General features: G+C 44.7%; 1 protein-coding gene across 1 annotated transcript; it reads left to right on the top strand.

Moving 5' to 3' along the window:
• Positions 1-288: 288 nt before the first annotated feature.
• Positions 289-19,518, top strand: SUN3 (Sad1 and UNC84 domain containing 3). Its single transcript, XM_054991727.1, is given in 13 exon segments — positions 289-404; positions 3,796-3,884; positions 5,400-5,490; positions 7,437-7,492; positions 8,770-8,858; positions 10,549-10,577; positions 11,571-11,742; positions 13,419-13,522; positions 14,271-14,278; positions 15,056-15,171; positions 16,489-16,656; positions 18,505-18,597; positions 19,402-19,518. Coding segments are annotated over 13 exon segments (1,248 nt in total).
• Positions 19,519-23,359: the final 3,841 nt, after the last annotated feature.

Genomic DNA, 23,359 nt, shown 5'->3' with positions numbered 1-23,359 from the left:
TCAACTGAGATAATTCATTTTCGCCACCAGTCATACTACACATTTCTAAAATGATATGGGGCGCTATAGTCATTTTGATAAGAACAGTCCTGCCAAATCATGCGTAATAATTTCCGTGATCTGAAACTATTCCGAGTTCATGAAATAACCCCTTATGAATGTTCTTAATCTTATTTAAATCCTGTTTAATCATTTCCATTACGATTGCACATCATAAGCTGTTGTAAGTAGCAGTTCTTTTTTTCATTCATTCTTCATTGTTCCAGCAGCATCTGCGCATGTTAAAATATGTACAGAGTCCCTAGGACCTCAGTGAACACCTCTTCAGCGGAAGACTCGAACGAAACCAACAGCGGCTGCAACAATGACGATTCAGATTCTGAAACCCAACAACTGTTAGAGAGGTCAGGTTGATTTTCAGTGTGACTAATTGATGTTAGTCTGTATGCCAAGAACATATATGATTAGAAGGAAATGATGAAATGTTTTCTCCTTTTTCTGCCAAATATGCTTCTTCAAAGGAGAAGGAGCATTTCAGCCAAGTGGCTATGGGAACTTCTTTTCCTTTGACATCAGTGGATGGGAGACTTCTCTAGTTTTGTCTGCTTGGTGCGTTTTCTCCGATCACCCCTCTAGGCTGTCCATCCCAGCATTGTATTGGGTGAGCAGCTTCTAAATCGGTCCAGCTCCAGTCCCTAAGTGACGATCACAGCGTGTATCTTTTCAACTAAACTAGAAAAACAAAAACCTAAAGTTGGAAGGAACTCCGGGAGTCATCTAGTCTAGCAATCTGCACAACGCTCTCTCCCCCCCTCTCCCCTCCTCCAGTGACCATTGCTCTATGCCCATAGGAAGGCAAAAAACCTCCAGGATCCCTGGCCAATTATTATTAGCTTAGATTTATATTCCGGGATTAAATTTATATTCTCGCCCCGCAAGCAGGCTCAGAGCAGATTACAACAAAAGATATAAAATCAACAAGGTAGCAGAAAATATAAAAACATCCACATAAAATTCATTTAAAGCAGCAGCACATATATTGCACAACCCTCCAGTATCAACAAATCTGTGGGGGAGGGTGGCCAATTTATAAGGAAGCAAAACCAGAGGGGCATACACCCCCGCTTATGGCAGGAGGCCAGTTGGGTGACCCGCCCACCTCAGCCACCATATGCCTGGCGGAACATCTCTGCCTTACAACCCTGGAGGAATAACAAAACCTGCTGCCGGGCTGGGGTCTCCTGAGACAGAGAGTTCCACCGGGTTGGTGCCAGGACCAAGAAAGCCCTGGTCCTAGTTGAGGCAAGCTGAACCTCCTTGGGGCCAGGGATCATCAGTAGATGTTTACTTGCTGAGCACAGCACCCTCCGGGTAACATATGGAGAGAGGCGGTCCCTCAGGTATGCTGGTCCCCATCCACTAAGGGCCTTAAAGGTTAAAACCAGAACCTTGAACCTGATTCAGAACTCAACTGGGAGCCAGTGCAGCTGGCACAAGACTGGTGTTATATGCAACTGGAATGGCGTCCCGGTCAAAACATGCGCAGCCACATTCTGGACCAGTTGCCACTTCCGGAGCACGCCCAAGGGTGTAAAGCAAGTTACAGTAGTCCAGTCTGGAGATGATGGTTGCATGGATCACTGCAGCTGGGACGTGGGCTGAGAGGTAGGGAGTAAGTTGCCTGATCTGGCGAAGATGGAAAAACGCAGACCTGGCAACTGCTGTGACCTGGGCCTCCATTGATAAGGAAGCATCCAGGACCACACCCAAATTCCTCACGGCCGACACTGGCAGCACCAGGAATGCCCCATCAAGGTTTGGGAGACGGATCTCAGAGCCTGACAGCCAGTACAGAACCCCCATCTTCGTGGGGTTAAATTTCAGTCACCTCCATTTTTGCCTCCCACGGCCAAGCTACAAGTGACGACTGACACTTGAACAGCAAGTGGATTGAGTGGAGAGCAAGTGGAGGGCAAGTGAACAGGGAGGAATACACTTGCCGTTCAAGTGTCATTCGTCACTTGTAGCTTGGCCCCCAGTAAGGGCCTCCAAAGCCCTAGCCAGACGGTCTGGAGCAGAGTCCATCCATCCATCCATCAACAGATAAAGTTGGGTGTCATCTGCGTACTCATGACAACTGATCCGAAACACTGAGCCAGCTGAGTGACGGGGCATGTAGATGTTAAATATCACTGGGGAGAGTACTGCTCCCTGAGGGATGCCACACGCTAAAGGGTGGTGGGCAATAATTTCTTCCTCAGTGCCACCCTCTGTCCCTGACCATGGAGGAAGGAGACCAGCTACTGTAAGGCTGGCATTAAATTCTGCTGCAGACCAACACAGCTACTTCTATGGCAGTCACCTGGGGAAAAGGCAGGCTGGCCACACTTGAGGGGGGAGTGGGGGTGAGTATCACTGGCCTAGTGCACGCAGCACAGGAAGGCTTCGGAACTGAAATAGTCCGAGAAGCAGGCAGAAGGAGGAGGCAGGTGCCCACAGATGACAGGAAAGCACCACTCTGCCATGAGCCAGACCAATCCAATTCACTGCAAGCATAAAACACCAATCTTCTGATTAAAAAAATACTGAATTTAATTTTCTAAATATTTCGATGGTTTTCTGATAATGTGGCACAAAAGGCTAAACATGGAGAACTGAAATCAGACTCCAGGACCATCATAACTCAATAGGCTAGGCCCACCCTGAATCCCACCCCTTGAGGACAGAAGGAAATGTTTCTTCTGTTAGTACAAGTCTTCAGATCATCCCGTGGATCTGATTTAGGCCCAGAATGGAGAAAGACATGCAGTCTTTCACACACTGCACAACTGACTTAAATCATAATGGACCTCTCTCTCACAAGCTGTTACAACAGTTTTAAAAAAGGAGTTAGAGAAACTTGTCATCTCTCATAGGCTGTTAGTCAATAACATCCTACGCTAGTCTGATCTCATCAGATCTCGGAAGTGAAGTAGGGCCAGCCCTGGTTAGTACTTGAATGGGAGACCACCAAGAAGTGCAGGGTCGCTATGCAGAGGCAAGCAATGGCAAATCACCTCTGCCGCTCATTCCCATAACTGACCCAAGATAACTCACAGTTGAGCCAAGAGATGGATGCTTCCTGCGAATCTATAGCAGAAGTTTATTTGGAGGTGCGGTAAAAGCAGCCATCTTTTCTCCCTCCTCATGGGAGATGCTCCGTACAGACAAAGGGAGGACAAGAGGTTGTGAAATCACACTAAAGCAGGGAAAAGGCCAATAAAAGGTTCAAATATCCCTCTCTCCATTGATGGGAGTGTAGACTAAGGTAAAAACAGCAATTCCCATAATTCACAGTCTTAAAGAGGCAACACACATTTCTGATCGAGCTAATACAAGCTTCTAAGCTGTGGTTAACAGCACAACCTCTGTTCGTCTCTTGCCTTTAAAACCTTATAGGATCTCCATAAGTTGCCTGCTACTTAACTGCACTTTCCACCACCAATCTCCATGTACAGAAACCATATATTTCTACACACACGATGCTCGGATTTAGCAGCATTATCTTTCTGGTGTGCGTGTGTTCTTACAGAGTTACTGACAGTTATCTAGTTGGTTACAATTTACAAATAAAAACAGTCAGTGCAATACTGAGAAGTGTTACTCCAGTCTAAGCCCATTGAAATCAATGGGCTTATACTGGGGTAACTCTTCTTAGGATTGCACTGTAAATGAACTTTTGGAATAATTCAGCTGAATGATTTTTTGTGCATGTGTTGTGTACTTTCTTAATTGAATGTTATTTTCATGTTATAGTTTGTCCCAAGGGCAAACATTATCTTTCAGCTGCACAGACAGCCACCCGCTCTTCAATCAAAACCACAGAAATGCACAGCTACCCAAGAGTAAGTTAAATTATTATAGCTGAGTTAATTTTGCTTTTGCATTTTAAATAGTTTATGAACCTGAACAAGCGTTGAACCATGTTGGCACAAATGCATAAACTTTTTGGATCATTCATAGCTGTCCATCAATCAAAAATGATCAAAGCGAAACAAAAATGGTTGGACACAGGGTCAGCTAAAATGATACTCATTGGCTATGGAAACACAGTTCTTCAAAAACAATGTTGCTACACTAAAACTTACCTATTTTCCTGATTCCTCCTCAAGAACGCAACTCCACCCGGCATCTGCTCATTTTCAACCATCAAACCATGTTCGCCTCCTGGTGGCTTGAATGTCAGTTGACATTTCCTTGGTGGCCGAAGAGTCCAATACTGGGGCCAACAGGACAACAAATACCTGATTAAAACAATTTGTCAATTAAAAAGGGAGTGTCAGATAGTGAATATTTATTTTAAAAGAACATCAATGAGGTTACCTAGTTAAGAAGGTATAAAGCAGAGCATTTAAAAGTCAAGTTTCATATTGACTTCTCAAAGTGATTTTTTGTGGTGGTACACACTGGTACCAAATGCCAACTTGGGAGCTTTCCCAAGTCTTGTAAGAGGAATGGATGGAAATCAATGCTACCCTGTATGAGTTCCAGAACCTTTAAAAAAAACAGTAACTTTTCATAGTTATCTTTTATATATGGTATTAGAACGGTTACATATCCCTGTAACTTTTGTGGGGTTTCTTTCTAAAGCTACAGCCCAATGTAGACATATTTGGGAGACTCACTGAAATTATTGGGACCTACTTTTGAGTAGATATACATAATGTTGGGCCATACTGCCATGATCCTAAATTATTTAAGAGGAAATAAGTGTTGTTGACACAGATCAGGCTTCGGATTAGGTTTAAGCATGACATAAAAAACCTCAGACAGACATGTTTCCTTGGTATACTGTAAGTAACAAAAAGGCAGGACATCATCCAAGTCATTAGCTGAGTAACAGCGGAATCCTAAGTAGGTCTACTCAAAATCCTACTAAGGCCTATTCAATGGGGCTTACACACAGGGAAGTTCTTGGGCTTCTACTGAATATCCGTTTCAGAGAAACTGCTGGTGCTTGGCCCCCACCATAAGGTTGCCTTATTGTTTGAAATTATTTTTTACAAATGTGCAAAAAAGATATTTCAGTTATTTCCATATTAATAATTTAGAGCTTGATCCTGCCAGTAAAGCACTTGCAAATCCTGTTGATTTCAATAAGGAAAATGTGAGTGTGTGCTTTCCACTGATACCAATAAGTCCCCAAACTGCTGAACATTGGCAGGATCATGGTCATAATATGTCCTGTTTTCCTGGGGACGTTACCAGCTGGTGTAGCATAACACATTAAGTTCATCGCCTGAGGAAATCTGATAAATATTAACAGGCAAGCAACATGAAACGGTGTGGCATGTATTTTGTAAAAGTAATTCTCGCTGTGCAATATGTTGCCTAATTGCCCTTTTGTGTGTACTTTCCAGAAGGTATCATCAAGCTCATCTTGAATTTGGTAGTGCTAAGCCTAATCGCTCCATTTTACTTAGTGAAAAAAGCCTGCAGCACTTCATCAAGGTAAAAGGGAACGAGAATAGTTTCTTAAGTATGTGCTTATAAAGAGCCTGATTTATAATTCCAGAGTGGCACCTTTAATCTGTCGAAACAAAGATAAACAGGCATCTAGCACCACCTAAACAATTAACAAAACTTTATTCTGCCATAAGCTTTCATAGACTAGAGCTCATTTCTTAAGATGCAGTGTAGACTGGTATATGGTGTATCTTAAAATGGCTTCCCCCAATGCCTTTTCTTGCTCCAGCACAGTTCCTTGTGAGCCTTGCCTCCAATGGAATGTGTCCAAATCGGAACACAAAAACACATCTCACAGTGGCAGCATCAGCACAGCAACAAGGTAGAAAGAGAATGGAAATTCTTTTTCCAACCTACACTTCTTTAGACACAGCCATTTATTCCTCTGATTCTACTTAGTTTCTTTTTATAATTACACCTCTACGCACCCTTTTCTAACTTCAGCCCTTACAGGAGTTTTTTGATGTTGCACACCACAGGGTTCTCTAGCAGCAGGGTGGGACAGTTGGGGAAAACATTGCCTGCCTCTGAGCATCTACAGAATGAAACCCTGAAAATCTGCAGAACCTGCCTTCCTGCCCCTCCTCTCTTTTCTCCTTTGAGCAAAATGGAATTCATTACAAAACAGATTCCAAATTCCTTCAAAGAGGAAAAGAAATGGATTGTTGGATTTCAGGGAGAAATAAGGTAAAGAGGAATTAAGATAATTTCTTTTAAACCCCCCACATGTTCCTAATGTCATGGCTGCATACCATTCATCCATGCCATTCATGTTTTCTATGATTTCTGTGTTGACCTGATCAATGTATTGATGTCCTGTGTGCTTTCATGTTATGCTCATATACTGTAACCATTATAATCATGCCATCCTTGGCCTGCCTGAAAACAAAAGTACTAATGCTGAGCCTGTTATCTCTGGAGTCCACTTGTTGACCTTGTAGGTGTACTGTAATTTTTCACAGGAGACAGAGGGACTTGGATTCCTTGTAATCTCTACCTTTCTCTGCCCAGACAAAGCTATTGTGTTCTCATGAGAATTTGGGATTTTCGCGCCTAGTTGCTAACTGCTCAAGGGGACGGGGGAATCGTGCTTCTTATATCAAAGTGCATATGCTTGTAACCCCTTTCCTGCCAACTTATCCATCTATGGATGTATCCATGAACTTACTGGATCTCCATAATAAAACCTTTTCATCCAACGCACTGGAGTGCTTGCTGTGAGGGGTTTGGGAATCTGTCTGCCATGGACTGCCGTCCCTAGAACTGACACCTAAGCTGCCCTCTGCTGCCATCCAATGGGTTCTCGAACAGAACCATCTGCCCACAATTCCTGTCCACAAAGAAAGTATCCATAGTACGCAAGGAACAATAAGATGCTTCTGTCCAAGAGCCATTTCTAGTCACCTGCATCCTTGGGTGAGAACTCCATGCATGTGGCATTGCTCCTTATTTTAAACATTTTTTACATTATTCTGGATTTTTCCATCAGTTTATCACACAGTTTGTCAGTACTGATGAGTGTAAAATGTTGTTCAGAGGAGGCAAACATGTTCAGCAAACTACCGCTAGAACCGGCAGCCTCTCCTTTTCTCTGTGGAAGGATGCAGTGTACATTGCTCTCTACCAGAAAACCAGTCCAGGAGCAATGAAACCGGCCAAGGAGTTTGAGCCCTGCACCTGCAGAGACTTATGCACTCGTGGGTGACGTTTGCTTTTATGCAAGCCACTGGGTACAATTTAATTATGTTTACTGAAACAAGACCTGGATTATGGTTGTTGTGGGTTTTCCGGGCTGGACGTGGATTCATGCGCACTTAGCATACCACCAAGCCCACCACTGTGGGCCTTCCAGTGCCCGCCTGTAAACAATTTGTTTCAAGTTTTCTATGATTAATGGTGACACTACATTCTGTCTCTTTGTTGTTTCTCAGAGAAAGCTGGTCGCAGAAAATCGTGTCTTGGACGACCCTGTTCCTGCTGTTTTTTGGTGAGCTTTCTACTACAGGAATAAACAGACCCTTCAATGAAAGGTTCATCACAACTAGAATTATTAGCTAAAGGTTACAAATGTCAATGGTTCTTTTATGCGCAATTTTTAGAAAGGTTTAAATTCGACTAAAAAGAATGGGGATTTCAGCATGAGAGGACAGATTTTGAAAAAAAATATGCACATATGATGATCATATAATTAAGAAAATGTATGAACTGTTGTTGAAATTTTATACGGAGGAAGAATCTGTCAAAGAATGTATGACAAAATGGGCAAAGAATTTTGTGTACAATATCCAAATGGGTCAATGGGAAAATATGTGGGTTAAGGGGCTCAAATTTACTTTGTGTTCCGCTCTGAAGGAGAATTTTAACAAAATGATGTACCGGTGGTCTATGTCTCCAGACAAAATTGCAAAAATGCCCCAAAGTGTCTCAAACAAATGCTGTAAATGTGAACAACAGGAAGGAACATTTTATCATCTTTGGTGGACTTGAAACAAAGTAAAAAAAAATTGGTTACAAGTTCATATGTGAATGCAGAGAATTTTACAAGTTAATTTACTGTTTAAACCAGAGTTTTATTTGTTGGGAATTATGGACAATAAATTGGAAAAAGAGCATGGCATTTTAATGTTATATATGGTAACAACGACATGGCTCTTAAATGTTCAAAAATGGAAGTGTAAGAAGCTACCTGCTTTGGAAGTGTCAGTTCCTGCCAGGTAGATCCCTCAGCCCCTCTGCCGTGAACACGCATTGGTTCCAGTAGAAAAGCTTTATTTAGGATTTTACAGTTCAGGTCTGCACTCCAACACGGAGCCTGGTAGAAGTGATAAGGCAAGGCAAGCAATTCTATGTTATACTTGATTTCCCCGCGCTCAACTAACTGTTAAGGTTTTGGCGCGTAACTCTACACGGGTCCTGTGAGAACCCCTTTTAGTTATGGCTGGATATCCAGTACACAATAACAACAACAACAACGTTCAATTTATATACCATGCTTCAGGACTACTTAATGCCACACTCAGAACAGTTTACAAAGTATGCTATTATTACTGCAAAAGCACAAATTATTTCTGTGTGTAAAAGGAAAGGGGCAGATAAAACCTGCTGAAGGTTAGCTGACTGGGTTTGATTTTGGCTGATGAGGTATCATCTTTGTGACTTTCATGCTAGTATAGGTCCCTCTGAGACGTTATCCCAAAAAGCAGCTTTGCTAGAAAGGGAGGGGGGGGAATCAAACTCATTAAAGATGTTTTTTATTGCTCACAGGTGCTTCTTACCTGGGACTTTTTGACGGAAGTCGTTTTCAACAATTTGGGGACAAATGGATTGACTTCTCCGTTTGTGATTTCATCCTGGTGACTTTGTTATTAAATCTAATTATTCAACCTCCCTTACCACTGGGTCAGAAACTGTATACTGTTCATATGCACTGGCCCCTTAATTATGCACCCATAACTCATACTTAGGGGCATCATGTAGAACGTCTTACTACTTAACTCATTTATTCAGAACTGGATCAGCCTCCTGCCCACACACACACTTCTGTTCCTGTATGTTCGGCATTTTCCCATTGCTTTGTCTCCCTGCCAGAAAAAGAAAATTGGCCTAATTTTTGTCTGTCAGCCTTGGGTTAAAGGCCCAGGAGCAGAGCAATAGTGAAGGGCATTCCTAATTCAAAGATAAAAGAACATTTTGTGGTTTCTGATTTAACTGATCTTGGGGAAGTTCATTCTTAGAGCACCTTCCCTTTATAAGCATCCACTGAAATGTGTGTAATTGAAGTGTTGAGATCAACTTTGCAGTATTGTGATTGCACTTGTGCAATCAAAGCTGGTTTGGGAAGGCAAATTGCTTTGCCTTTTTAACCCTCTATTTAATGCTGAAATTTGGGGATGATTTTTAGAAAAGGCTGAATGTAATACTGAATATGTTATAATGGCAGCCTATCTCTGGTTGCCGGCTGCCTGGAGGGGGAAAACATCCTATTCCTTTAATAGAAGCTTCTTGGGATGTTATTTACCTCCATGTCATGAAAAGCTTTGACTGCTTGTTTCTTTACATTAAGCCTCTGTTAAAGGGACAAAATCAAAAAGAGTCCAGTAGCACCTTTAAGACTAACCAATTTTATTGTAGCATAAGCTTTCAAGAATCAAGTTCTCTTCGTCAGATGCATGTTAAAGGGACAGATCATCTTTCTTCAGGCCTGTTAGCAACTACTGGGCTATCCTTGCTAGCTTCCATGTGCCGCTAGTGGTCGTGCTAAGCCTCAATAACAGGACACCATCAGGCCAGGACACCAAATGGTTCTCCATGTCCCAAGTTACCATAAGGTTGGAGATCCAGTGCCATTGTGAGGCAGTCAGGATCACTCTAAACATTTTGTCTTTCATGAGTTTGTCACGGAGCCAACCTGTGCCCCTCACAGTCACACGGCAGCTTCTGGGAATGGCTTGTATTTTACTTCTTTCAGGAGTTTGCCAGAGAGCCAGCCCATGCTCTGCACAGTCACACAGCAGCTCTGGAGAATGGCTTGTATAAAAAAGTAGAGCCCAAACGGGCTCAGAAAGCTACCTCTGGGGGAGGAAAAGCTTTCTCTCAAGCTTTTACCCCATGCAAACTCAGTGTGTGTGCACGTGCTTGCGTGCACACATGCGTGCACATGTTCGTATGTATGCAAGTGGGAGGGTTGTTCTCATTTCTGCTACTGCATGTGCTGCACACAATACATCCACATGGAGCAGCAGAAATGGGAAAACTCCACCCTCACGCAGTTTTTGCACTGGGAAAAAAGCTTGGGAGCAAGGCAGGAGCTTTCCCTCCCCCAGCGGCAGTTCTTTGAGCCTGTTTGGGCTCTCCTTTTTTTATAGAAGCCATTCCCCAGAGCTGCTGTGTGACTGAGCAGAGCATAGGTTGGCTCTCTGGCAAACTCCTGAAAGAAGTAACATTTAGAGTGACCTTTACTTCCTATTGTTCTAATTCCCTGTCACTTCAATGATCTGCATGATGCGTGCTTGAACTGAAATTAAACTTTTCCCCTCCTTGCAGGGCGAAGCAGAGGATCTAAGGTCCCTGATGTAAGAATGCTTTTTACTCTTTCACATGAACATTAGTCAAGTTTTTATACCCTGCTTATCCTTCTGAAACAGATGGTTGTCTCGGTGTGCTGATGTTGCCCTCCTTATAGTGTTCTTTACTGTAGAAGTGGGAGGGTGTACTGAAGTGGGGCTTCTGGGCTTTAGCGCTGTCATCACCGTTGCCCTGGGGTCTCTCAGAATTACAGCTGATCTCCATGTTGGAATAGGCGACTCAGCCTGCCTTTGGACACTGGGGCGCGCTGCATGTCTCTTTGAATGTAATGTATAAGTCTAGCAATCTGCCACTCTCTTGTCTAAGGTGGGAACGCCTACTGACTCCTCCTCTTGCCTCTGTGCCTCTTGGGAGATTTCACACCTTCCCTCATGCTCTTCCAAGAGAAAAGATGTAAAGCCACCATGCTCCTCATGGAGCCCTTCTCTTTGTCCACAAACCTGCACCTACAACCTCGCAGCCTAGTTTCAGGCCGTGGTATTAGCCTAGAGAATGTAACTCTTTAGATAGGATCTTTCCCTTGTTATTACCAGAAGATATTGCTATGGAGAAATCTGCTACAATAAACTGTAAGTTCTATCTTTCTATGAATTTTGTCTGAGGATTAATTAATGCACGTTTGTGAGGGTTTAAACACTTCTGACTAAATTACTCTGCTAAGTTACTAAACTAAATATATAAAATACCATAAATCTCTAACACTCCAGACTACAGAGATCAGTTCTGTTGGAGGAAATGGCGTCTTGGAAGGCAGATGCAGTGGCAAGACGTCCCTGCCGAACTCCCTCCCCAGATTTTAAGCTCCCCAGGTTCCACCCCCCCAAGACTCCAGGAAGTTGCCAACCTACAATTGGCAATCCTGCCTCTGAAGCCAACGGGTTCTCACGAGAAACAGCCTTCTTAGAACGGCTTGCCTACCGGAAGGATCGGCATCAGCGACACTTAAATCCCTTTTCTCTGCTTTATTTTTTCCTCCCTAGAAAGGCTACCCACGTTCTAGAAAGAAAGGCACACGAAATCCCACCTTTGAAGGAGGAGCTGGAGAAGCTGCAATCCCAGCTGCATGTTTTGAGCTCAGATCTGAAGGGCATCGCACATCATGCTGTCAGTGAAGTCCTCGAAAGTTATATCAGCAAAGGCATTACAACATGGGTAAGATGAGGGAAGAGGAGGTTGAGAGCCAGTTTGGTGTAGTGGTTAAGAGCACGGGACTCTAATCTGGAGAGCCGGGTTTGATTCCCCACTCCTCCACTTGAAGCCAGCTGGGTGACCTTGGGTCAGTCAATTAAGAGCGGCAGGACTCTAATCTGGAGAGCCGGGTTTGATTCCCCACTCCTCCATGGAGCCAGCTGGGTGACCTTGGGCTAGTCACAGCTCTCTGGAGCTCTCTCAACCCCACCCACCTCACAGGGTGTTTTGTTGTGGGCATAATAATAACATGCTTTGTAAACCGCTCTGAGTGGGTGTTAAGTCATCCTGAAGGGCACTATATAAATTGAATGTTGTTGTTATTATTATTATTATTGCAGTGACAGATACTGTGTTTCCCCAAAAAGAACTCTAGGCTTTTCCCAAGAAAAAGAGCAGGCTGTTCTAAATTGACACAGAAATTAAGAATGTACAGTAATAAGCTATTGGGTCGTAACAGTTTTTTGGAAGGGTTGACTTGCATTCAAGGCCATCTACCTTTAAGGAAAAATATGGTAGATGGATTAAAAAATGCAATTATGTTAAAGCAAGAGTGGCTAACTTCTTTGGCAAGTCTGCCGAAAGTCAAGGCCCTAGTAAGGCGCGTGGCACCCTAATGCACACCACAGTGCATCAGCAGCCCCTGGTGCCCGGACTATCCTTGCGTCTACCTTATGTGGCCAGAAGCAGGCAACAGCTCCGCATTAGGGAGGCGGGCGGGGCAGAACCCTGGTTCTGTCCCCGCAGGCCTTTCTGCTTATGTCCAGACTCTGCTTTCCGCAGACTCTGCTTCTAGCACCAGTTGAGCCAAGCCCTAAACGAACAGTGCACAGTTCTTTGAAATGAAACAATGACTGTCATTCACCATCACAACTGAAGCTCAGCCGTACGTGCTGGGGCTGTAGCTGAATGGCAGAGCATCTGCTTGGCATGCAGAAGGCCTCAGGTTCAGTCGCTGGCATCTCCAGATAACAGGATCAAGTGAGGGTGATACGATAGACCTCGACGGGAGACCCTGCAGAGCCACTGCCCGCCTGAGTAGGCAATGCTGACCTTGGTGGACCAGTGGTCTGACTCGGGGTCAAGCTAGATGTACGGGGTTTTAAAGAGTCGGGTCTGGATTCCCAGACCCAACTCACGTTCCCTGCAGCCACGTGTCAGTTTTGAGAAATGGCTGTTTAAAAATAAATGAGAGCCTCAGAACACTGCTAGGGGGAATAGAATGGAGGCGAAGAAGTCCCCCCCCCCTCATTTTTCTGATCCTTGTGGTGCATGTGAAGTAGTAAAAATGGGGGAAAGCAACCCTCCATGCTGTTGTGACAGGGGAAAAGGCTTGAGTGGAGAGGGAGGAACCCTTCTCCCCCCCACCCAGCCCCGCAGAGTCATTCTGAGGCTGTTTGGCTCTCCTTTATGTTTAAACAGCTTTTCCCCAAAGCTGCTGTGAGGCTGCAGGAAACCTAAGTTTCGGTCTGGGGAACCCACACCCAGCTCTTTAGAAAGCTGCACATCTAGCTTGACCCTCAGTTATAAGGCAGCGTCACGTGTGCACATTTGTTAAACTGACATTTCCCTGCTTTGTACATAGATGTAAGTGAAATGGTCTCTGCTTAATACACCTTTTATCTGTTGTCTACTGGCAGAGTGTTGAAAAGATGCTGAAAAAATTAATGGACAGGCTGGATGAAGATGATGTTCAGATGCCTGATTATGCTCTCAAATCTGCAGGTATTAGCATTAATTATTAGTAACCAGTCCTCTTATACCTGGAATTTTGGAAATCTGTATTGTTCAGACATAACCTGGAAATACCCTGTCTAGGTGAGAATAAACTCCATGAAGGCTGCAGGCACACTGTTCTTGGGGCCTGTCCTCTTCTGCACCAGCGACAGCCTCTTACAAGTCTTCAAAGGCACATTCTCCATTACAGCTGCAAGACCAGGATGCCTACATTTCCCATCAAAACTTGAGGGAAGCTGACAAGTGTCCAACCTGTGTCAGACGTCACTTGTAGCTTGGCTCTAAGTAGCAATCTAACAGAACTTCTTGCAACTTTCACAAAGCCAGCTGGTGAAAAGCATTCCTAGTTATTGCCATGCAGGCCACAAATCCCACAGTGAAATCCAGGACCACCTTAGACTGAAAGCTTTAGTGGCTAGCAGTGAGATCCTTGGCAGAATTACTCCAGTCAAACCCCATGAATTTCAGTGGGCTTAGGCGGCTGCTTGTAGGATAAATCCTGCGAGGGAACCTGGGCCCATCAAACATCTTCATTTCCTCAGCTTCCTCAGTTGTCTTAGAGGCCCTTGGAAAGAATCAGAAGATCCAATGGGAAATTTCGCTAGCTGAAATTTTTCAATCTCCTCATACGCTTGTGAGCTGGGATTCCAGGGAGGCCAAGTATTGTAGTCATATCAATTGCCAGACTGACATTTGGCAACCAGATGCCCCTAGAGGTGTAAGAGAGTCAGCTATTGTTCATCCTCTGGATTCAGAGGTACCGGTTTGCAGTGGCGGTGGGCTTTCCTGTGGGCGGATCCCAGAAGAGTCTGGCCGAAGGATGCTGCTCCACCTACTTTGGGATTTTTATCTTGCTTCCCATTTAAAATCTTCATGACACAACTGTGGAAGTTCACCGAGGGACTGGCAATCCAGTGCCACCCAGATGCGGACAATGACTCCTCTCTATCACTCTTGGTAACAACCTTTGCATCTCATTAACAAGAGTTGCTACATTAACAAGAAAGGGTTGATTCTCCCGTATCCCACATTTCAATTAAAATAAGTGGTCATTGTTAAGGGTCACATTTTGAGCAAGGCAATTTGTTCTGTACATTCTTATGCAATAAACAATTGTGATTTTGTTGTGGATTTTCCGGGCTGTATTGCCGTGGTCTTGGCATTGTAGTTCCTGATGTTTCGCCAGCAGCGATGACTGGCATCTTCAGAGGAGTAGCACCGAGAGACAGAGATCTCTCAGTGTCACAGTGTGGAAAGGTGTTAGCAGGTAATTTATATCTACTCAGTAAGGTGGGTTTGGGTTGCATCATCCTGTAAGAGTTTCCCAGGGTGTGGAATGCTAATGGAATGCTAATGCTTCACTGTATCCTGAGGAGGTTCTTTTGCAATGCCAAGACCACGGCGATAGAGCCTGGAAAATCCACAACAACCATTGTTCTCCGGCCGTGAAAGCCTTCGACAATATAATTGTGACTTTGTTTGTATGTTGCACCTCGCTGCCTAAAGACGGAAGCATTCCTGTCTACCTATTTAATTATAGGAGCCAGCATCGTTCAGTCGCGGACCACCAGGAGCTACCACCATCAGGGAGGAAAATACTTCTGGAGGTCCTTGGTCATGCTCCCGTTTGTGAAATCCCCAGATGTTATTCTTCAGGTGTGAAAAGAGAAGAAAGCTTTCGAGTGTTTGTCTTTTTAGAAATGTCCACCTCCCTCTTCTTCACTGTCACCCTTCCTCCACAGCAGCACTTCCCTGTTGGATCCCCATGTGGCAGCAGGGCTACCAGGCAGCCGCTTTCCCCTCATGTCCCCCTGCCCCAGTCCCCGTGGTGGCCTCCCCCTCCCACACTCCTGTATGGAGTGGGGGTCTTTTCCGTTTCTGTTTAAAACTGGCAATAGACATAGCAATATGCTATTACATTAATATGTCAATTGCGGGTTTTTTATAATTCGAAAAACAGGTGCCTGGTGGGGCATACAGGGGCAGGGGTGGTTGTCATGGGGACAGGAGCAGGGAAAATGGCTGCTGGGTGGGCCAGACTGGGAAGATTCCAGACTTACACGGTAGCTTTGCTGCAATCCCTCCCAAATTATTCCAGCAAAGCAGGCTTGGGAAGATCACAGATAGCTTGAGGAAGACCTAGGTGGGAGACAGAAGCACCACGATGCTGCGGGGAAGCAACCTGGGGCAAATCCACCCAGGTGGAAACAGCCTCTGTGATCTTTTTCTTTTTCTTTTGTTGCCCGAAATCATTGCTCTTTCTAATACCTGGCAAATGCAGCTGTAAACCATTCCTGGTCAGTCGAAGAGCTACTTTATTTTTCTCTCAAGGGGTTTTGGCACAATTGCTTGGATAGCTGATCTGTGCCTGGCGGGGTCAGAGGATTGGAGCCAACCAGCTTCTCTGCTGATGAGAAAGGAAGGAGGACTCCTCCTCCTCCTCTCTGGCTACCAAACAAGGCTGTGCTCAGAGTTATGGGACCGGCCTGCACAAAAACCACATGGGGCGGGGGCTGCAATAGCAATGGAACGGAATGAGACTGAGTGAGCCAAGCTGGCTGGATCCAGCCCATTCCGACTCCAGGGCCCAGAGTGACTTGGAGGGTTGTTGTGTGCTGCTTCGTATCCATGCATAGACCTCGAATCTCTCACATGAAGGTTTCAACAGGAAACCCAATAAGAAACGGAGGGGAAGAGAAAAACCAAATTAACATGGAAACTTCCATTGTGAAACTGCCATCAGGATTTTTGGTTTGGTTATGTCTGTTCGTGGAAGCCTTAATAAGGCTCTTAAAAAAAATTAAAATACTTTCAATAAAAATACAGATTTTAAGGGGAATGTTGAATTGCACTATAATTAAACTTTCAGTTTAAAGTGGACCAAAGGAGCCAATATTAATCATTTTAAAATGATTTAGTTTGGCTGAAATAAAGTACTGACCCATTCCAACTTGCTTTTGTGTTCTCTTGCAGCCTGATAATGTGCCTGGAAATTGCTGGTCTTTCCCTGGAAATCAGGGGGAAACTGTTATCCAGCTAGCCATGGGAATTATCCCAACAGCTTTTACCATCGACCACATATCTAAGAAAGTCTCCCCCAATGGAGAAATCTCCAGTGCTCCCCGAGATTTTGCCGTTTATGTGAGCATCGTTTTCGAATTTTCATATAAGATTTTAGGGAAGGATTTTTTAAAGGCTTTATGAGAAACTATTCTAACCTGCAACTGGTCTCTTTTATAGGAAAGAAAATCTCTAGATTTTACCAACCCAAGTTCCGTTGAATATATAAGACATTTACTGGAATAATTTCTAAATAGTTTGGTACGATCATAGCCTATGCAAGAGGTGTGTTTTGCACAGAAATGCTGTTCAAAGAGCCAACATTTTGCTATTTACCCACCAAGCTTCCCCAATACTATGCCAATAAATCTTTCAGAGCATACCTGCATGTTGACATTGTTAGAAAAGCCATTAATCAATTAAATTCACCAAATACCCATTGGGTTAGGTAACTTGTGTAGATAGCTCCTAGAAAATGTCACACTTGGATAAGGTGTAAATATTTAGATAGAAAATGACTTTGTGACATCTGTATACAAACACTTCATCACTCTGATTCAAATTCATGTTTCGCTGACTTTCCAAAAGAAAATCTGAGTCCACTTTGACTAGACTTGACTTGGACTCCACAGTTGATCCCGGTTTGGCTATGTGTCTGGAGCGATCTGAGAGTTTAGTATGGATGTCAAGATTTTAACTGCTGAAGATCTGCCTGCCTCTTGTTCCTTGTAACCTGACCACCAAAGCTTGTGGTGTCTGCCTGGGCTACTTTGGTTGCCATGGTTAAGAATCTGTGTCTACTGGTGGACAGAGTGAAAACCTTTAGACAGGCCCAGAGGGACTGGAACAAGTCTCTTAAGCTACACATTGCCCCAGAGAGACAATGGGTGAATCCTGCTTTCCCTTGGACTTTGTCCTGTGCGACACTGCAAAGGTCCATTTTGTCTCTGTGTATAGCTGCTGGGAGAGATCATTTGGCCATTCGGAGTGAAAGGTCTTCAATTCCGATCTCAATAAGCCCAAGAGAAGTTGTGATAAAGGGAGCAGTCCTTGGAGGGATGCAGCCATAGGCTGGGCGAAGATTAAGAACGGGAAGTGCAATCCAGACTGGCCAGTTGCAGTGGCGATGAGGCAGCCTGGGCCTGGAGAGGCATCAGTCTGACCCATCTTTCTTACCCAGGTGGTCACCGTTAACCTTGCTTGATTATTTTGGAATATTTTGGAACATGAAATGCAATTCTTGCTTAGCATGAAGCAAGGGGTCCACAAATACAGCTGCCAGGGCTCATCTTAGATTTAATTCTGAGGGCTGCTTCTTCCCATTCCCAGAACAAAGGGAGAGACTCAGAATCCTCTTCTTGTTGTAGACAACTCAGAGAAGGAAGGGCCCCATTTCTCTTTGTATGGCAATCCTGCCTCTTTCTGAATCTCCTGGCATATGTTATGGGTTTCATCTCTCACTTTGCACTAGGCTTTGGGGGGCAGGGCGGGTTCAGAAGCAGCCACAGGGACCTGTGCTCCTTCAGAGCAAGTGAGAGGCGTACCCTGCCCTGTCCACCTACAGGAGGTGGACAAGAGGGATGGTTGGTGGGGACTGCAGATAACGGGTGGCCAAGATGTCTAGGCAAAATCTGTGGATCACTTACTGGAAGATGTCCTGCTTTGGGGCAGGCATTGGCAAGGCAATACACAATATTTTGAAGATACTTACAATGTTACCTCAGTGCCTCTCTAACAATATTCTCCAGTTATTCAAAAGTCACTAATACTATATTTTTAAAAATGGAGTTATTTCCATTATCTTCTAATAACAGAATGGCTCAATATATCTGCAGCTGGAGCAGCATACAGTGCCTTCTGACGTGACCTAAAATTAAACGGCTAATAATACGTCTGTCTTTTCCATGCCGCCCCCCTCCCCACCCCCAGGGACTAAAGGAAGAAATGGAGCAGGAGGGAACATTCTTGGGCCAGTTCGTGTTCAACGCTGAAGGAGATTTAGTCCAGACTTTCCATCCAAAGGTATGTTGAGCAGGATGAGAAAGAATCGGACAATTCTAGTGCTGCCAAGAGGGCAATTCCTGGTTTTTGACTCTTCCGTTGGAGACAGTCTCCTTAGGCAGGCGGAAGGCTTCGAACTTTGCTCGGTAGAGTGGGAGGTCACAGGCTACTCTGATTTCTCAAGGTAAAACTGAACAAAGGTCTGTTTCTGGAAAGCAAGAGACGATATCTCAGGGAAGGCTAAAATGAGGAAGAATTAAATTTAATGGACCAGCTGAGCAGTCCTGAGAATAGCTGGAAGTAGAGATTCAGATGAGGCCAAGCTGGAAAGTCGGGGGCTTTTCAGAAGAAACCGTGAAGAGTGCTTGATAGAGGCTTATAAAATTATGCCTAAGGTAAAAGCAAGTATAGAGAGAGCTCTTCTCCCTCTCCCGTAACACTAGAACTTGGGGCCAGCCCATGAAATTGTTGGGAAATAGATTCAGGGCAGAGAAAAGGAAACACTTATTCAGGTAATTAAGCTGTGGAATTCCCCGTCAATGGAGGTAGGATGGCCAAAGCTAAGGTAGGTTTAGAAGGAGGGAGGTTCGTGGAGGAGGGGTCCATCAGTGGCTCTTAGCTGTGGTGACTGAAGGAGCCTCCACTAGAGAGGCAGCAAACCTCTCAGTACCAGTGCTGGGGCGGCGGGAGGGGGAGGCCTCGCCCTCTAAGTCCTTGCTTGTTGGCCCTCCGGGGTAAATGGCTGGCAGCCGTGTGAGACCGGAGGCTGGATTAGACGGCTCAGTGGCCTGATCCAACTGAAGAGGTTTCCTCTTTTCCTTTCAGGTTAAATCTTCTGAATTGATAGGCTACGTGAAACTGAAAGTGCTCAGCAACTGGGGCCACCCGAACTACACCTGCATCTATCGCTTCAGGGTACATGGAGAGCCGGAGAAGATCTAAGCTAATCCTAAACTCTGTTTAAGAATGCAGTGTTAATGCACAAGCAATGCCATCAGCACTCATTGTTAAAGGCAAGGTCATAATAAACAGTTACACATTATAAATTATATCTAAAGCTACATTAAATAATAAGGAAATAGATGAGATATACACCATTCATTTGCTGCTTCTCTGGCCGTTATTTTGAAGTGTTTTTCTTACAGCACAGTAAACTCTATTCTAAAAAGAGTTTCCGTGTGCCTAAATGCAATATTGTAATTCATTAATCTGTATTATATACTGGAATTATTTTGTGCATCAAGGACACGTCTCAGGCACTGTGCGCTCGACAGCCCACTGGCGGTCTGCTCTGTATACCAGTGCTCTGACAGCCAGTGAAACTCGCCCAGGATTGCAGACTAGTTCCCCCATTCACAGGATTGTTCGTACAAAGGAGGCTGAAGTGCTTTTGAACATTCAGAAACTTATGCATTCTTGTTCTTCCGCCCATGTGGCAATTTCTGTCATTTTGTTTAGGCTGGGGTGGAATTTCTGCTCTGGAGGGAAGGTTGACGAACGGGAAAGCAGCGAGGATAAGGGTGCTAGGGCTGCCAACTCTGAGATGGGAATTTCCTGGAGATTTTGTGGGGAAACCTAGGGAGAGTGAAATTTGGGGAGGGACCTCAACAGGGATATGATTTCCTAAAGTCCACCCTCCTCCAGAGTAGCCATTTTCTCCTGGTTAATTGAGCTCTGCTGCCTGGATCCCAGTTCTAATTCTGGGAGATCTCCAGGTCCCACCTGGAGGTTGGCAATGCTACACCCTCCCTGATTTGAGACTCTGGGACAGTACCAGCATTTCAGCCAGGTGACACCTTTTCAAGGCACCTCTTCAATGTACACTTACGCTGCCTGCCCACCTTTGCTCCCTTTCTGACCTAAGGGGCTTGCAGCACCTTTCCCACCAGCCCTGGCTGCCTTGCCCATCTGCACCGCCTGCTGAGAACCCCTGCAGCATCATGGCAGGCCTCTGCAATAAGCCGAAAGAGAAGCAGGCAAAGCCTCGGCAGGGACCCCGCTTTTCCCTGCTGGAGGGATGTCGGGGCGCAGCAGCACAAGCCTGGAGCAGGCGATTCTCTGCTTTGTCAGCTGCTGCATCGAAGTGCGGCCTGAACAAAAAGGAGACGGGGGATCTCTGGGAGCTGCAAGCAGGACTACACCTGTGGTTCTCTTTTGATGCCGGGGAGAGAGGCCATTCAGCCACATATCTCATTCTGTTCATCCAATGCAAACTGCATGCTCACGCACCTTCGGTTTCCTTCTGCTGTGATGCTGTAGCGGGGGGCGGGGGGTGAGAGGGTTGAGCAACAAAACCCAGAGCTTAGCAGAAGAGTTACAAGCAAGGAAGGGGAGAAAGAGGATGTTTTGCCAAGGGGCAAAAGGTTCTTTTAGGATTTGACAGCTATGAACACGCAGGTGTGAAAGAAAAGCAAATTTATTAAACAAGAGCAGGTGAAATACAAAAAGAGAGAGGTGCGTAAATTCAATAATCTAGACAGATCACATATGCCAAGACACAGTAACGGGAAACATATAGCATGTAAGAACAGTAACACCACAAAGGAAAGTTACAACCTGATGATTACAATGGTAACTTCAGTTGTCGGGGACTCCATACGACAACAGTTGACTCCTCTGGCCAGGCTTGCACAACACTCTACTGGTCTGAATCTATACTGAAGTCCCACTAAAGTGGGTGCTTACTGAGACTTAGTTTAGAACAACACATGTCCACTTGGCACCAAAAGAGAGATGACTGAAGGGAAGCTGACTGTCAGAAAAGGGAGGTTCAAGGCCTAAAATGCTCTCCGTATCCAGGCTGTGTTGACTGTTCGAGGCCAACTGATAAGGAAGGCGCTTGGCACCAGTCCAAGAGATGATTTCCTGAGTAAGCCTCTCTTTGTCAGGTGTTAATTTATGTACTCTCGTACCAGGTGTCTAATCTACACCCCTCCAGACATTGTGCCTAGGACTGGAGAATACTAGCACATAGCAAGGTTAAAGCTTGCATCAGCAGAAGAACAGTGTCGCATAGCAAGGCACATTCAGTATCCAGACTGGGCAAGAAGGCATATTCTGGCCAAGGTGGAAGGACTTGTGGTCCACCAACTAGACTCCTTGAAATACAAATGCCTCTACAAAGGATCAGATGGTCCACCCCAGTTCCTGTGTCCTGGATTGTAACTCAAGCGGTGAAGACAATCCCACCACCCATCTGTGTGCTTTCCCCCAGGTAGGTTCTTTGCTTCTAAGGGCAGATCATGCAAGAGACACGGGCCTTTGTTATTGTTCAAAGAGGAGTATTTAATGCTGTCCCTTTCCTCAGGCTTTAGAGGGGGACAAATCAGGAAGTTAGAAAGATAGAGACGTCAGGACATCTGTTTACTCCTTACCGCCCTGAACTATCCTCTAATGCGTAGATTGCTAATCCCAGGCCTCCTTGTGTCATCCTCCTCTTCCTCCCTTTGTCACACAACTATATCTTCTCTCCATCTTGCACTATGGATGCAGAACATATCCTGCATTCCATGTCCATCCTTAAGACTAGATAGGTAGATAGGAATCCATCTCTCTATCAGAGTATGCAGTTGCTATAGTAAAGAATTTTTTTCTTTTCTAAACCTAAACCAAGTGTAAGCTTGTTATTTTCTCTCTCACACTCAAACCAGCCAGCAAGCTCCAAAAAAACCCATCACTACTACCTGTTTATGGAGGCCCAGTTTTTTTAATAGATTCCTGGCCCAGTTGTTATATGTAAATTTGACGTTTATGTTTTTATTTTGAAATATCTCACCATGAATGGATGATTCTCTTTGAGATCCGCATGTTCACTGTTTAGAAAAATATGTCTCCCATTTGCACCCCCAAAATAATGTGTCTATAGGACTACCATGCATATAATAAATCAGCTTTCTTGGCCAAGTGTTGGCAGCTTTTATTTTACAAATGTACTTTATCCACCCTGGACTCTAAAGTGGTCTGCATCAACCCTCCACAGAGATGTCTCGTTGCAACATGTTTTACAATTTTGTCTAGCTTCCTTGAGAATGTCCAGTAGTTCATATTTGTATGAAACAGGTTAAGAAGACAATGATTAATGTATGTACCCAGTTCAACATATCTGCTTCATTCTACAACATTCTTAGTATCAGAACTGAGAAAAAATACAGCTTGAATGCTGGCAATATTAGGCAGGAGGAATGGGTTCCCTCAGCAGGCTGTTATTCCAAAAATATTGTTTAATTTGTAGAAAAACTAGACTTTTAAAATCAGTTATAATGCATTTTATAATACCTGCAAATGTGTTTTGATGTCTAACACTACACTCCTATGTAGAGCTACTCCAGTCTAAACACTGTTTAGGATTGTACTGTAATCTGTAGTTCCAGTCCAAAAAAGGCACATGGAAACACCTCGGCGGAGTCCCATTTTCTCCAGAGGAACTGATCTCTCTGGCTTGGAGATAAATTGGGCTTCCGGGAGATCTCCAGCCACCCCCTGGAGGCTGGCAACCTGGCCTGCCCCACCCCCATGCCTCTCATAGAAGTCAAAACCACCTCTCTCCCTATGTTCCACCAAGGCAGCTTTCCTCATCTGAACAGGGCCTTCTGCAGACACCACCCAGCCACAGGCTAAATCAACAACTGCCTGCGCGTGAGCTTTCCCTGCGGTGGCCCCGCCTTACGGGATGATCTGTCTGAGGAGATCAGGAAAGCTCCCAAACCTCCTGGCTTTCTGCAAACTATGCAAGACAGAATAATTCAGGAGGGCGTTCGACTTAGACTATAGAGCTGTGTCATAA

This window comes from Eublepharis macularius, chromosome 11 (assembly GCF_028583425.1).
Source record: "Eublepharis macularius isolate TG4126 chromosome 11, MPM_Emac_v1.0, whole genome shotgun sequence".
Classification (NCBI taxonomy): Eukaryota; Metazoa; Chordata; class Lepidosauria; order Squamata; family Eublepharidae; genus Eublepharis; species Eublepharis macularius.
Note: the sequence above shows the minus strand (reverse complement) of the source record. Positions and strands in the feature narration are given on the sequence as shown.